This window comes from Rhinopithecus bieti, unplaced genomic scaffold (genome assembly GCF_001698545.2).
Source record: "Rhinopithecus bieti isolate Rb0 unplaced genomic scaffold, ASM169854v2 scaffold_43555, whole genome shotgun sequence".
In the NCBI taxonomy this organism is placed as follows: domain Eukaryota; kingdom Metazoa; phylum Chordata; class Mammalia; order Primates; family Cercopithecidae; genus Rhinopithecus; species Rhinopithecus bieti.
In genome coordinates, this window is record NW_016817848.1 from 170867 (window position 1) to 187627 (window position 16761).

At 41.1% G+C, this 16761-nt stretch overlaps 1 protein-coding gene across 3 annotated transcripts in view; it reads right to left on the bottom strand.

Moving 5' to 3' along the window:
- Positions 1–16761, bottom strand: part of SH2D4B (SH2 domain containing 4B) — a 115980-nt gene that overhangs the window by 90998 nt on the left and 8221 nt on the right. The window contains exon 1 of one of the 3 annotated variants that reach the window (XM_017856243.1): positions 15031–15262. The exons of the other annotated variants lie outside the window; for them this stretch is intronic. Within the exon in view, the coding sequence (XP_017711732.1) occupies positions 15031–15091 (61 nt within the window). The 5' untranslated portion in view covers positions 15092–15262. Of the gene's footprint in view, positions 1–15030; positions 15263–16761 lie in introns of those variants that run through there. 3 annotated transcript variants of the gene reach the window in all.

Below are 16761 nucleotides of genomic sequence, written 5' to 3' on the forward strand. Positions count from 1 at the left end.
TGGAACACTTTTACACTGTTGGTGGGACTGTAAACTAGTTCAACCATTGTGGAAGACAGTGTGGCGATTCCTCAAGGATCTAGAACTAGAAATACCATTTGACCCAGCCATCCCATTACTGGGTATGTACCCAAAGGATTATAAATCATGCTGCTATAAAGACACATGCACACATATGTTTATTGCAGCACTATTCACAATAGCAAAGACTTGGAACTAACCCAAATGTCCATCAATGACAGACCAGATTAAGAAAATGTGGCACATATACACCATGCAATACTATGCAGCCATAAAAAAGGATGAGTTGGTGTCCTTTGTAGGGACATGGATGAAGCTGGAAACCATCATTCTCAGCAAACTATCACAAGAACAGAAAACCAAATACCGCATGTTCTCACTCATAGGTGGGAACTGAACAATGAGATCACTTGGACTCAGGAAGGGGAACATCACACACCGGGGCTTGTTGTGGGGTGGAGGGAGGGGGAAGGACAGCATTAGGAGATATACATAATGTAAATGACAAGTTAATGGGTGCAGCACACCAACACGGCACGTGTATACATATGTAACAAACCTGCACGTTTTGCACATGTACCCTAGGACATAAAGTATAATAAAATAAATTTTTAAAAAAATCAAAACACCAAATGAGAGAAAATATTTAAATACCTGTAACCATCAAATGATCACAACTATTAATAAAACTAATAATAACAGCTAACATCTATAGAGGGCTTAGCTACTAATTGCAGTTCAACATATTTTATATGTACCAGCATATGGAAATCCAGTACAGTTTTTCTCGACTGGGGTTCTGTAAGAGAAATAAGCCCTGTGAAACATAATTTGAATGATGACTTTTCTCAGTTTTCCTAAGGATGATATATAGATAGTACCAACCTATATGCCTTGTGGAAGAGTTAACTCAGCACATATAATGCATCCTTTAGGACAAGAGTTATCAAATAATTAGCTCTTAGAGCCCCTGTACATTCTTTAAAAATACTGAGTATCACAAAGAGCTTCTGTTGTTGTGGGTTATATCTATCAATATTTCCCCTAATTAAAACTGAGAAAATTTTAAATATTTATTTATTTCAAATAATGGTAAATCATCATATATTAACATATACTGCATAATATTTAATGAAAAATAATGATGCATTCTAAAACAAATATGTAATTGAAAAACAGGGTAAAACACCATGGCATTGATCTGAGCAATTATTTTTTGGATATAAACCCAAAAGCACATGCAACAACAGCAAAAATAGACAAATGGGATAATGTCAAACTACAAAGCTTCTGCACAGTCAAGGAAACAATTAACAGAGTAAAGAGATACTCTACAGAATGGAAGAAAATATGTGCAAACCATACATCTGATAAAGGGTTAATATCCAAAATATATAAGGACTCTAACAACTCAACAGAAGAAAACAAATAACCCAATTTTTTAAAATGGGCAAAAGACTAGAATAGATATTTCTCCAAGGAAGGCATACAAATAGTCAACAGGTATATGAAAAAGTGTTCAGCATCACAGATCATCAGAGAAATGCAAATTAAAACCACATTGAGGTATCACCTCATACCTGTAAGAATGGCTATGATCAAAAAGATGAAAGGTAACAAATGTGGAAGAGGATGTTGAGAAAAGGGAGCCTTTTACACTGTTGGTGGGAGCATAAATTGTACAGCTATTGTGGAAAATAGTATGAAGTTTCCTGAAAAAAATTACAAATAGAAGCATCCTATGATCCAGTGATCCCACTACAAGATAAATATCCAGAGGAAATGAAATCCGTATGCTGAAGAGTTATCTGAACTCCCATGTTCACTGCAGCATTATGCACAATAGCCAAGATATGGAATCAACCTAAGTGATTATAAACAGATAAATAGAGAAAATGTGGCACATATTCAGTAAGTCCTCATGTAATGTCATTGATAGGTTCTTGGAAACTGCAACTGTAAGCAGAACAACAAAAAGCCAGTCTTTTAAATAATGTCATTTCGTTCAATGTCATTTTGTTAAAAAGTTCATGAGAAAAAATTGATTTTGTTATTCATCATTTCACTTAAAATCACAGTTTCCAAGAATCTATCAGTGATGTTAAGTGAGGTCTTACTTGTACACAGTGGAGTATTATTCAGCCTTAGAAGGTAATTCTGTCATTTGCAACAACATGGATGAACCTGGAGGATATTATGTTAAGTGAAATGAGCCAGGCACAGAAAGACAAATACCACTATCTCACATGTGGAATTTTTTAAAGTTGTTACTAGGGGATGGGGGCTGTGGGCAGGGAGGGGGATTAGGAGATTTTGGAATTTACGTGTGTGTGTGTGTGTGTGTGTGTGTGTGTAATTGGAAGAGTGGCCTTGCTTTACATTTTTGCAAATCTATTCAATGCCCAGCTTAATAGAACACAGGTGGACTACTCATATCTGCTCCTGCATTCAGTCTGTTGCAAAATGTAATTTTGATTGAAGTATATTTTGAAAAATTGGACTTCATCCAGTTATGTAGTTGGAAAAAAGAAAAGGGAATTAATCATTTTTTCAGATAATCTCTGATACTACATTAAAACTCAAACAAGTAGTAATTTCTTAAATGTTAGTTGCAATGCGGTATCTGAAACCGTATCAATGAATTTATTGTATTTTATTGTATTAATATTTATTAGCCATGTTAATTTCTTAGTTTGATCAGGGTACCTTAGTGACATAATGTGTTACCATAAAAGGAAGCTGAGTATATGGGAATTCTTTGAACTACTTTGCAACTCTTCTGTAAGTCTAAAGTTAATTCAAAATAAAAGTTTAATATTTAAAAGCAAAATAAGTTGAAAATCCATTGGTTTATTTTCATTTTGAATGAATCTTTTACCCATGCATAATTTTGCAACATTACTCATTGGTTCTTCAGAGAATATTGGTTCACTGAGTCAAGCAGATCTTCCAAACACTGACTTATTTTATTTTGCAACATCTGAAAAGTCACATTTGTAAATATCACCATGAATCTTATAAGAAAAGTCATTGTGTATTTGGAAACTAATAAGCCCATTGTGGCAGACACAAGTTTTCAAAAACTTTAATTTTGCTTTAAAGCTGAATTTTTATCATTGGCATGAATTCTATCAGTTGTTTTCCTTGAAGTGACAGATTCACTTGATTTTCAAAAACCCAAGTCTGAAAAAAACATGTATCGCTCCTCTGTCAGTGTTCCTTCAAGTAAAAATGGTATTCCACAAATAAAGAGGCTAATTCAGCAAGTAACTTGAACAATCACACGTGCTTTTCTCAAGACACTCATCGTACGTCAGTTTGCAACAGAAACGGTTCATGCATACTTCCCATTTTGTCACACAATACGAAATTTACTGTTTCACCAAGGAGTGAAACCATCATTGATTTTATTGTGAGTGTGTGATGGTGAAAAATACAATGACTACCACCAAAGAGTCACTCACTATTGATTTTCCATTATTAGTACAAATGTAAAAAAACAAAAAAAGGTAAGTAAATAACCTCGTAGTGTTATTGTGAAAATAATGTTGACCTTGAAGACCTCCAGGAAAAGCGTCACAGACCCCAGGAATTCATGAACAACACTTTGAGAATCACCGCCAGTGTATCGGAGCTTAATTTTCTTACAAAATCCAAAATTCAAAAATAAAAAAAAAAGTAAACTTGGCCAGGAATGGTAGTTCAGGCCTATAATTCCAGCATTTTGAGAGGCTAAGGCAGGAGAATTGCTCAAAGCCAGGAGTTTGAGACGAGCCTGGGTCACAAAGCAAGACCCCCTGTCTCTACAAAAAGTAAAAAAAATTAGCCAGATGTGGTGGTGTGCACCTGTAGTCCCAGCTACTTGGAAGGCTGAGGCTGGAGAATGGCTTGAGCTCAGGAGTTCAAGGCTGCAGTGGGCTATAATCATGCCATTGTACCCCAGCCTGGGTGACCAAACGAGACTCTGTCTCAAAAAAAAAAAAAAAAAATCTGAGAATAAATAAATAATTCCTATACATCAATTGAAAAACGAATAGCCTTATTTAAAAAAATAAAAAATAAATTAAAAATTTAAAAAAGCTGCAGCCGGGCACGGTGACTCACGCCTGTAATCCTAGCACTTTGGGAGGCCAAGGCAGGCAGATCATGAGGTCAGAAGATTGAGACCATCCTGGCGAACACAGTGAAAACCCGTCTCTACTAAAAATAGAAAAAAAATTAGCTGGGCATGGTGGCGGGCGCTGGTAGTCCCAGCTACTCCGAAGGCTGAGTTAGGAGAATGGAGTGAACTCGGGAGGCAGAGCTTGCAGTGAGCTGAGATCCCGCCACTGCACTCCAGCCTGGACGACAGTGCAAGACTCTGTCTGAAAAAAAAAAAAAGGGCGCAACAGATGTTGTGGCAAATGCTGTTAGTTACCTACCTGTTACCCCTCCCTCCACTGCCTCCTTGCTACTGGTACTCTGAGTTTAATCAAGACAGCCATATGCCTGGTTAAAATTCTAATTTTCTCAGTCAGCCAGATAAGGGTGGCCAATGAATGTAAATAGAAGGTTACCAGGGAGTTGTGGGAAACTTTTTGCTCTCCTGATATCGACACCACCCAGGCTTTCTTTTTCCTCATCTTCATACCAAAGAGAAGATGTGATGTCAGGAAGCACAATAGCCACTGCAGACCCAAAATGCTAAGCCAATCAGAGGATCATGAAAGAAGAGCCAGAGATATTAATATCATAGAACCACTAAGCTGGCCCAGGTCTGTCTATTTCCAGATTCTTTTTCTAGGTTGGGGAAAACAATCCTACTTATGGAAATCCCTGGTGATTCGATTTTCTGTTGTTTGCAGCATAACACATTCCTGTCAGATTATTGATATAAGCAAGCATCACAGAAAAGAAAACATAGTTAATACGTTAAAAGATACTTAATGTCACCACTAATTAAAGATACGCATATTAAAACAAGTGTACACACTCCTACAAGATTGGAAAGAATGAATAAGTCTGATGGTCCTAAGTGTTAGAGAAGATCTAGAGCAACACTAATTCTTACAAACTGCTGATAAGGGAAGGTACTGATAAAACCACTTTGGTAATATTTGGCCATATCTAGTAGAGTTGAAAATGCTTTTAATTATTACTAAGGAATAGCAGTTTTAGGTGAATAATTTAATGACTCTTACAAATTTGCCTAGAGAAGCCTGAATAAGAAGGTTGATAAATACGCTGTTCAAAATATAAAAAACTGGAAACCAGATAAATATCCAACAAGTAAAAACAGAAAAATAAAGCATGGTATATTTTTTTATAGTACTATATAGCAAGAAAGTAGGTTTGAACAATATAGTTACATCTCTTTTACAAATATATCTCTTTTAAAAAATTTAATGGTATATTTTGGGTAGGAGCAAGGGGAGGGAGAGCATTAGGAAAAATACCTAATGTACTCAGGACTTAAAACATAGATAACGGGTTGATAGATGCAGCAAACCACCATGGCACATGTATACCTATGTAACAAACCTGCACGTTCTGCACATGTATCCCAGAACTTAGGGTAAAATTTTAATTTTTTAAAATTTTTTAAAATAGAAAACCTGAGCTAAAGTGATGACTTTGACTGTACCAGTCTATTTACGGTTGCTTGCAATGACTTCAAATAAATACTACATTGTGGTATTAAATACAATTTTTTAAATGGTATATTTTTGGGCCAGGGGCAGTGGCTCCCTCCTGTAATCCCAGCACTTTGGGAGGCTGAGGTGGGTGGATCACAAGGTCAGAAGATCGAGACCATCCTGGCTAACACGGTGAAACCCCGTCTCTACTAAAAATACAAAAAATTAGCTGGGCGGGCGCCTGTAGTCCCAGCTACTTGGGAGGCGGAGGCAGGAGAATGGCGTGAACCTGGGAGGTGGAGCTTGCAGTGAGCTGAGATGGCGTCATTGCACTCCAGCCTGGGTGACAGAGCCAGACTCTGTCTCAAAAAAAAAAAAAAAAAAAAGTATATTTTTTAAAATACAGTACTATATAGCAAGAAAATAGGTTTCAACAACATAGTTACAACTCTTTTGAAAATGCAGAACAACTTTGGGGAAGCAAAGGTGGGAGGATGACTTGAGCCCAGGAGTTTGAGATCAGCCTAGGAACACAGTGAGACCCCATTCCTGCAAAATGTAGAAAAATTAGCCAGACGTGGTGGTGCATGCCTGTAGTTCCAGCTACTCAGGAGGCTTAGGCAGGAGGATGCTTTGAGCCCAGGAGGTCGAGGCTACAGTGAGCCATGATCATACCACTACACTACAGCCTGGGTAACAGAGTGAGACCCTGTCACGAAAAAGAAAAAAATGCAGAACCACAAAATTAAATTCAGGTTATCATAGTACAGTCATATAATGCCATTTATATAACAATTAAGCAACATATTACTTATGGACAAAGTCTATATTACAGTAAGAAACAGATATAAGTATGATAAACATTGAATTTGCAACAAAGATTGCATAAGAGATGGGGAGCAAGATTGTAGAAAGGCACCGAAGTAGCTCTCAACTGAATCTGAATTGTTTAAATAAAAACAAGGCACTAACGTTAACATTTGATAAATATACTATGGGCCCATGGGTATTTATAATATTATTTTCTATTGTGCCTGTTCATTCAAATGTTTTATAATGAGAAATTTTAAAAGCATTGTAAAAAAGATATAATGTGAATAGACTAATTTTAATCTAAGATATTAGAAAAGAACAATAAAATAAGATAAAAGACAGCAGGAAGAAGAAACAAATGAAGACAAAAGCTAAGATTAGTAAAATACAAAGCATATATAGTATAAATACAACTAAACATTTGTTCTTTGGAAAATGTAATAAAATAAGAAACTACCTGGCATACCTAAATAAAATTAAATAAAACAAAATATATACCATTAGAAATTAAAAGACAATATAAAAAAACAAGTGATTATAAAAGAATATTATGTGCTACTCTACCTTAATAACTTTGAAAATATATAGATATAAGCATAAATCTTCATGCTAAGGTTAGACCTTCATGACCTCAGAAACAAGGGTCTCTTAAATATGACAGTAAAAGTACAAGCAACAAATGGTTGCACACATCTATGAACATAATAAAAAGTGTTAAATTGTATGCTTTCAGTCCATGACTTAAGGCTAGGTGCAGCGGCTCACACCTGTAATCCTAGCACTTTGGGGAGCCAAGTTGGACAGATTGCTCGAGCCCAGGAGTTCAAGACCAGCCTTGACCACATGGCAAATCCCTGTCGCTACCAAAAAACAAACAAAAAAAATTAGCTGGGTGTGTGGTGGTACCCACCTGCAGTCCCAGCAATTGAAAGGCTGAGGTAGGAGAATCACTTGAGCCCAGAAGATGGAGGTTGCAGTAACCCAAGACTGAACCACTGCACTCTAGTCTGGGTGACAAAGTGAGACTCTGTCTCAATAAATAAATAAATAAATGCATGATTATTATATGGCATATTAATTACATCTCAATAAAGCTGCTTTTTTAAAAAAAAAAGTTTCTTCTGGTGATTAATAGGATAAGTAGGAAAAATTAAGCTACAGAAGATCTAAACAGCGTTATCAACCAATTTAATTGACATTTACGGAACACTTCACATGACAGCCGAACACTTTCTGTTTCAAGTACATACAGAACATTCACCAAGATAGATAGGATTCTCAGCTATTGAAAAACAAATCAACAAGCGGCCAGGCGCGGTGGCTCAAGCCTGTAATCCCAGCACTTTGGGAGGCCAAGACGGGCGGATCACGAGGTCAGGAGATCGAGACCATCCTGGCTAACACGGTGAAACCCCGTCTCTACTAAAAAATACAAAAAACTAGCCGGGCGACGTGGCGGTGCCTGTAGTCCCAGCTACTCGGGAGGCTGAGGCAGGAGAATGGCGTGAACCCGGTAGGCGGAGCTTGCAGTGAGCTGAGATCCGGCCACAGCACTCCAGCCTGGGTGACAGAGCGAGACTCCGTCTCAAAAAAAAAAAAAAAAAAAAAAAATCGACAAGCATAAAATATTTGAAATCACGTGTGTTATGTTCTCTGACCACAGTGGAATCAATGTAGAAATCAATGACAAAAAAGATACTTGAAAAAATCTCTTTCAAACATTCAGAAACGAAACAACACAATTCTAAGTAGCCCATGGATTTTTAAAAAATCACAAGGTGAATTATGAAATATTTTAATTGAAGAAATATTTTAAATGACATGTAAAAATTCATGTGATGTAGTTAAAGCAGGGCTCTGACATTTATAGCATCAAATGCTTATATTCAGAAAGAAATGTTTCAAATCAGTGGTCTAAGCTTCCACACTAATAAACTTGAAAATAAGAACAAATTAAATCCAAAAGTAAAAGTAAGAAAGAAATAAAAAAGATAATGGTAGAAACTGATAAAATGGAAAACGGAGAAACAAAAAGAACCACAGTAAAACAAATGAAAATTAGTTTTTGAAGCCATTAGTGAAACTGAAAATTTTCTCAGCAGACCGATCAACATAGTAAGAGAGAAGACACAACTTTCAGGCATGAAAGAGAGGTCATCACTAAAGATCCTACAGACAAGGGAATTTTATGAGCAACTTTATGTCAATAAGTTGATAACTTAGATAACATGAGCAAATTATTTGAAAGATGCAAAATATACAACAGTTCACGAAAGAAGAAACATACTCCCTGAATAGTTCTATGTGCACTAAATAATTTGAATTTATATGTTAAAATCTGCCCACAATGAAAGACATTACTGGTACATTCCATCAAACATTTAAGGAAGAAGTAATATCGAATGTATACAAACACAGAAAATGGAAGAGGAGAGAATATGTTCCAACATATTTCTTCAGGTTGACATAACCCTGATATTAAACTAAATATATTTCAAGAAAAGTACAGAACAATATCGATCACACGGATTTTTTAAAATCTTAATAAAGTATTAACAAATTAAATTCAGAAATATATAAAATGGATAAAGCATCATGACCATATATGATTTTATCACAGGAATGTAAGGTTGGTTCAACGTCCAAAAATCAATCCAAATAACCCTATCAGCAGACTGAAAAAGAAAAAAATATGATCATCTCAATAGTTACAGAAAAACATTTGACAAATTCAATATCCATTCCTAGTAAAGATGCTCAGCAAACTAGAAATAGAGGGTAGTTCCTCACTCTGATAAATGCATCTGTGAAAACCTACAGTTAATATCATACTTAATGACCAGAGAATCCTGCGAGGAAGTGGCTGCCCAACAGCAATGTGTTCTCTTAACACAAATGCCTTCGGTTCTAAGCTGTAAACTTTAATCTTCTGGAACTTCAGTCTTCTGGAAAAGTTCTTCTAGAACTCCACTAAGCACAGGAGGAATGTGCTCTGCTAATGTTTATCAAGTACTTACAACATACCCTGCTTCACTGGGACCATCATTTCGTCTTCCTTGCAAATCTGGGATGCAGAACTTACCATCATCATCTCCAGTTTAGGCAAGAGGAATCTGAGGCTCAGAGAGTCATAAGTATCTTACCAAAGTCAAATTAGTAAGTGGGAACCAGCCAGTTAGAAAGTGGGTAGCCAAATTTGGAACCCAGACACTCTTACCGTCATACATGCCTCTGGCACAAAGAAGGCAAAAGCCTAGCACTCCGTGGGCACAGGGGCTGCTGCCAATAGTGCCAGGCTGTTTGATGTTGTATTCAGCACCGCCCTTGCTGTGTATGAGCAACACAAACATGGGACTGGTCACACTAAGCCACCACCATCATGCCCTCCAACCTTGTAACTGTGGAAGGGCACCCCCCTACCCCAGCTCAAGGCCACACCTCCTATGAAGACTGGACCCTCTCTTGCTGGAACAACAACAAATCCAAGAACAGCTCTCACCGGGGCCTTGATGCGCCACGTGTAGTAGGACTTGCTGTAACTATCACTGGGAAATCCACAATGCCCCACCTCCAACCCCTACTCCCTGTCCGCAGTTCATTCAATACAGAGACATAGCAGAATCAATGTGTCAGTAAGGAGCCCAGACCCTGCTCTCAGTCCTGTTCCTTAAAAGCTCTGAGATCCAAATCACTTAATCTGTAAAATGAGGTAGCTGCACATGTCCTGGGGACAGGCACAGGACATCCTAAATCTTTAGCATCTCAGAGTTTGAGAAAGAACACCCTACCATGGTGCCCAGAAAAAAAGCACACCAGTGAAATAATAGGATAGAAATAAATGATGCCTACCAGGCATGGTGGCTCACACCTGTAATCCCAACACTTTGGGAGGTCATGGTGGGTGGATCACCTGAGGTAAGGAGTTCAAGACCAGCCTGGCCAACAGGGTGAAACCCTGACTCTACTAAAAATACAAAAAATTAGCCAGGTATGGTGGCGAGCACCTGTAAGCCCAGCTACTCAGAAGGCTGAAGCAGGAAAATCACTTTAATCTGAGAGATAGAGGTTGCAGTGAGCCAAGATTGTGCCATTGTACTCCAGCCTGGGCAGCAAGAGTAAAACTCCGTCTCAAAAAATAAATAAATAATACCTAAAGCCTAGGATTATGTAATTCTAACAGGACATGGGGTAAATACACATGAAAATGAACCCAAAGAATTTAGACCCCAACATCTAAGCCAAAATCTGTTTCCAAACGGGAAAACCATAGGAAGCTTTGCTGATTCTTGGGTGAGAAAACCCTGGAAAGCAGTAATGCTAGCCACTCTGAGAGATAGCAGAGGGACAGGTAGTCTACAACCTGCTTCCACCCAGCTCCTCTGAGCTGGAGTGAGAGCTGGGGTTTGAGTTACAGGGAGTGCCAAGATAAGCAACTGGTGGCCTTTCTCAGGAGCTGCCCCTGCTGTCCTCCAGGCTGAAAGCGGAAGCAGGGAGGTGCAGAGATGGGGAAGCAGGGAGGGGACAGCATTAGCATCCTGAAATGAGGGGACAGAAAAGAATCCCAGGGAAGAGGGAGGAAGCCAGGGTAGCTCAGGTCAGCATCCCCCAGCTGGAGCCCTGAAACAGTGCAAGAGAGGCACCTCCCTCCATGCAAAGTGGAGCAAAAGTCAGTCCTGTTCAAACAGTCCCTGGGCTTTTGGCAGCAGCTGGGAGAAGGGAAGGAAAGGGAAACTGCACCGAAACTCAGGCTCCCTACTGGTCCACTGATCACTGACCAGCTGTGTGACCCTGGGCATGAGCCTCTGCTCTCTAACAATGGTCTGAAAGTCTGAATGTCTGTGTACCCCTGCAATTCACACATTGAAACCCTAGTCCCAATGTAATGGCATTAGGAGGTATGGCCTTTGGGAGTTAATTAGGGCAAGAGGTAATTAGGTCAACAGAATGGAACTTTCATGAATGGGATTAGTGCCTTTATAAGAAGAGGCCAGAGAGCTAGCACACTTTCTTTCCACCATGTAAGGATACAGGAGAAGTCAGCCATCCGCATCCAGGAAGAGGGCTCTCACCAGACCCCTGACCATGCTGGCTCCCTGACCTCAGATATCCAGAGTCCAGGGCTGTGAGAAGCGTTTGTTGTTTAAACTACTCAGTGTGTGATAATTTCTTATAGTAGCCTGGACTAAGACACTGCCACCCCATCCTCATCTACCCAAGCTCTTCGGGAACCTGCAGAAGCAGTGGAAAGGGACAGGCACTTGCTGTGTGTCTCACCCCTTGAAGTGTGGGAAAGAATCTCTCTCCCTGGGTCCTCATTAACATGGCTACTCTTAGACTCTTCTAACTCTTGCTAATCTGATTGCTTTAATTTGCATGGAGGTGGTTTATTAGTGAAGTTGAATGTCTTTTTGCATCTTCATTGTGATTTGAAATTTCCCTCCTGTGAATTGCTTGTTCATTTATTTCTTCATTTTTCTATTGGCTATTTGTCTTTTGCTAATTGATTTGGAGCACTTCATTATGTTTTCCGGACACTAATTCTTTGCCTGTTATGTATGTGGCAAATATTTTTCTATTTAAATCCAGTTTCATTCTTTTTTTAAGTTTGGCATCTGTTATTAAGATTTTAAAAAATCAAGTCATGTTGGCCAGGAGCGGTGGCTCACACCTGCAATCCCAGCACTTTGGGAGGCTAAGGCAGGTGGATCATGAGGTTAGGAGATGGAGACCATCCTAGCTAACACGGTGAAACCCCCGTCTACTAAAAATACAAAAAATATTAGCCGGGCGTAATGGTGGGCACCTGTAGTCTCAGCTACTCGGGAGGCTGAGGCAGGAGAATGACGTGAGCCTGGGAGGCAGAGCTTACAGTAAGCCAAAATCGTGCCACTGCACTCCAGCCTGGGTGACAGAGTGAGACTCTGTCTCCAATAAAATAAAATAAAATAAAATAAAATAAAGTAAAATAAAATAAAAATCAAGTCATGTTTCTTTTACTTTTTCTTTTCCTTGTTGTGCTTTATTCTTTCTTTTTTTATTTTTTCTTTTTTTATTTGTTTTTGAGACGGAGTCTTGCTCTGTTGCCCAGGCTGGAGTACAGTGGTGCGATCTCGGCTCACTGCAAGCTCCACCTCCCGGGTTCACGCCATTCTCCTGCCTCAGCCTCCCAAGTAGATGGGACTACAGGAGCCCGCCACCACACCCAGCTAATTTTTTTGTATTTTTAGTAGAGGCGGGGTTTCACTGTGTTAGCCAGGATGGTCTCGATCTCCTGACCTCGTGATCCGCCCGCCTCAGCCTCCCAAAGTGCTGGGATTACAGGTGTGAGCCACCGTGCCCAGCCAATGGTGCGTCTTTCAATCAAGCACTCTTAGGTTTTATGAAATGCATAGGGGTGCATCTTCCAGGTCACTGAGGGGTAAGATAAGCTGAGGCCCTTAAAGGGCCTAGCACAGGCCTGACAGGCCCTCCATCTGGAGGAGTTCGCCTTCATATTACAGCATGCAGCTGCCTTTAGGTCTTGCTCTGCCACCCGACCCATCCTCCTTAGCTTCCAGGGTCCCCTCTGCACCCCCAGCTCCCCACCAAAAGCCCTTAGCTGACTAAGGCTGCAAGTTCTTTCCTTGTGGACACAAATTACTCAAAGCTGACAATTAAGGGCTCCACATATTAATCTTTCTCTACAGCCACAAAAACCACCCTCACCCCCAGGGATGCCCAAGCCTGCCAGGTGCCAAGTGCCGTCGCCACCGGTGACTATGGGTGACTCCATGCCTGCTCACAGCAGTCTCTGCTCTGGCTCCTCTCACTGCCCACCTGGTAAGTTGAGGTTTTGCAGCTTCAGAAAGCACTGGTGTTAAAGATGGGGAGCGGTGGGCCCTGGTAGCCTTTGCAGGTGGAGCTGCGTCACTAAGAACCTCACTGCTGGGCCTGAGGAAGGCAGAAAGGAAACAAGAGCAAGGTGGCAGGCTGCAAAGGAACCAGAAGCCCTCGGCAGGTGCTGTGCACGCCGGGTGGACTTCAGGAACTTTGCACATGGCTCACTCAATCCCTACAACCTCCCCTGGAGGGAGGTGGTTTCAGTAAAGCCCGTGCCCATTACAGATGAAGGGTCTGAGCTCCAAGGGGGATGCTGAGACTACACCCCTGAGGAGCTCACTCATCTATGCAGCTGTCTCACCTTTCTGGCTGCTATCTGGAGGCAGAACAGGAGGCTGGGAGCCAGAAAGTGAGGCCCCACCAATGTCAAGGCCACAAACCTGGGTGGGGCACCCACTGCACGGCAGGGCCATACTGGATCTCATGGTTCAGGCAAATGGAACAGAAAGGTCTGGCCCCAGCATCCCTCTCCATGCCCCAAATGCCAGCAGAACACAAGCCAAACTCACACATACACACACACACACACACACCCCAAGTCCCATCACAGCTCTCAGAGATCCCTAGCCTTTGTTCCACCGGCTGGCTCAGGAGGGAGCCCTGTGTTTAGCCACACAATCACAATCAGAGAGTCCCAGGCCACAGGCTGTGCCGACAGTTACCAGCAGATCACAGCAATTCTCCGTGGGCTCTTCCTGCACCCACCATGATGCCTCATCTCTACGTCATTCATCTGAAAAGCTTATTAGCATCCCAAGAATCAAGAGTGACCCTTCGTTGGAAAAACTGAATTTCTTCCAATATATCCTAAAAAGTAAAAGTACATTTGTAAAGTACACAAGGGTTGATGATCTGAGACTCACAGGAAAGACCTCACTTCCTAAGTCACCCCCCGTTGCTGAGACTCCAGAAAAACTGAGTTTGGCTAGGCAGGGATGTGGCTGGTCCCATAGACTAGGGCAAGTGATGGAGCACTCAGGAAGAGGCCCAGACTAATTCCAAGGGGATCTGCCAGCAGAGCCAAGAAAGGAAGGAGACAAGCACAACCTGGCTCTTAGGTGCCTACACGGTGGCAGAAGCTGCCCCCTTGTTGAAGAAGCATTTTTAATTCTCCCAAAAACTGTTGGGAAAGAGTTGTTATTCTCATTGCATGGGTGACTTTCCAAAGCCACCCCAGTGGAATCAGGATGAAATTGAGTTGCCTGGATCCATCCACCATGCTATAGGCATTTTGAAAGCAGCATCAAGCCCACCCAAGGGTGGACAAATGAGGCCGGACGCGGTGGCTCACACCTGTAATCCCAGCACTTTGGGAGGCCGAGGTGGGCGGATTACGTGAGGTCAGGAGTTTCAGACCAGCCTGGGCAACATAGTGAAACTCCATCTCTGCTAAAAATACAAAAATCAGCTGGGCACGGTGGCATGCACCTTAATCTCAGCTACGAGGAGGCTGAGGCAGGAGAATCACTTGAACCTGGGAGGCAGAGGTTGCAGTGAGCTGAGATCACATCAGTGCACTCCAGCCTGGGCGACAGAGCGAGACTCTGTCTAAGAAAAAAGAAAAATGATCCATGACACTATTTCCTACCGTAGAATCCCTCAGAAAATGAGCTAAGGGAGCATCCCTTGGGTGGGAAGTCTGGAAGAGTGTCAGGGTCTGCTTGCCTTCCAAATGCCCCCCCGAGCTTCAAGGGGTACCTACCTACAGGTGACAGGTGATAGGACATCTCTCTGGAGTCAGGTGGACGGCCCCATGTCACCATAAATCCACTTCTAATGATTTTCTTCTTGTTTGATTTTGGGGCTCCCCTTCAGAAACTGGCAATATCTCATTCACCACCTGCTGCCTTAACTGGTCCCTCAGACCCACACTCAGCCCCACCTTCCCAACTCTCATGGCACAAGAGGCTTCTTACTTCTTGTCTTCCTGGAAATAATTAGTGTCCTCCATAGGGCTCTGGACACCGTCCGTCACCTCTAGACACCTAATTTTCTCTCCTTATACACACGTGATCAAGTATTTCCTCCAGAGAATTGTTCTTTGAATATTTGCATGATGACAGGAAATGTTTTCTTAACAAAAGAAATGGGGCACTAATGGTAAACAAACATCACTAAGAGACACCAGGGAGGAGATTCTGTCAGTCACCTCCCTACCCCTTCCTCCCCCTCCCAGCGCTGTCCTAGAATCACTGTCCCCAGTGTCCAGGAAAGGGGTTGTGAACAACAGCTACAAAGAGCTACGGTCCAGATATCCAGGGCATGTGCTCCACTGACTTTCCAGTGATCCTGTGCAGCATGGCTCCCTAGATAGTCCAAGGGAATCAACCAAAAATCTGTTGGAACTAACAAAAAAAGCTGAAAAAGGAGGTTGAGGAAAATCAGCATGCAAAAATCAATGGTGCCCCGAGAACATATTATGACAGCAAGAATAGGGTTGGGGCGCAAGGCAGCTTTAAGCAAGAATTTCTCATGGTGTTTAGTGACTTCAGTGTAATGTGCTAAGAATCCCAACAGTGAGGGGTGCACTGCTTGATTGGACAAATCACTTGTACAGTGGGGCAAAGGGGAAATAAAGCATTTATCACTGCCCCTCAGAGAGAAAACATATAAGGAGCAACAAAATCAGACAAAGTGGAGTTAACATCCAAATAACTATTGTTATTGGGATTTCATTATAAAACCTCTACTATGAGCATAAAAAATAAATCTTGAGAGATGAAATACATAATGTAAACAAAATCAACTAAAACCTGATTTACCACCCTTGATTACACCAACAAAATCATGGGGAAGAATATAAAAATAGGGTTATGTTTCTCATCTTCAGTAGATCATGTTTCATTCCTGATAAAGATAATGGGCTTGAATACATTTACAAAAGTAAGTTTTAAAATACCGTATGCTATTTAATATACATTTTCCAAGAGAGTCTCCTAAAACAAAATGGCATCAAAAGGCTGTGGTGGGAGATACAGGCAAATATGCACCAAGTAAATGCAAAGAAAAAAAGGAGCATTGGTCAGGCTAAAATCCAAGTTCAAATCCTAAAACAAGAAATGTAAATTGAATGAGTAGCCAGCGCAGTAGCTCACGCCTATAATCCCAGCACTTTAGGAGGCCCAGGCTGGTGGATTGCTTGAGCCCAGGAGTTTGACAGCAGTCTAGGCAACATGCTGGAACCCTATCTCTACAAAAACCACAAAAATTAGCCGTGCATGGTGGCACATGCCTGTAGTCCCAGCTACTCGGGAGGCTGAGGTGTGAGGATTACTTGAACCTGGGAAGCAGAGGTTGCAGTGAACTGAGATTGTGTCACTGCACTGCAGCCTGGATGACACAGCAAGATCTTGTCTCAAGAAAAAATGAAAATATATATATATATTTCTTTTTAAAAAATATTTCTTTTAAAATTTCTTTTAAAAAAAGAAAA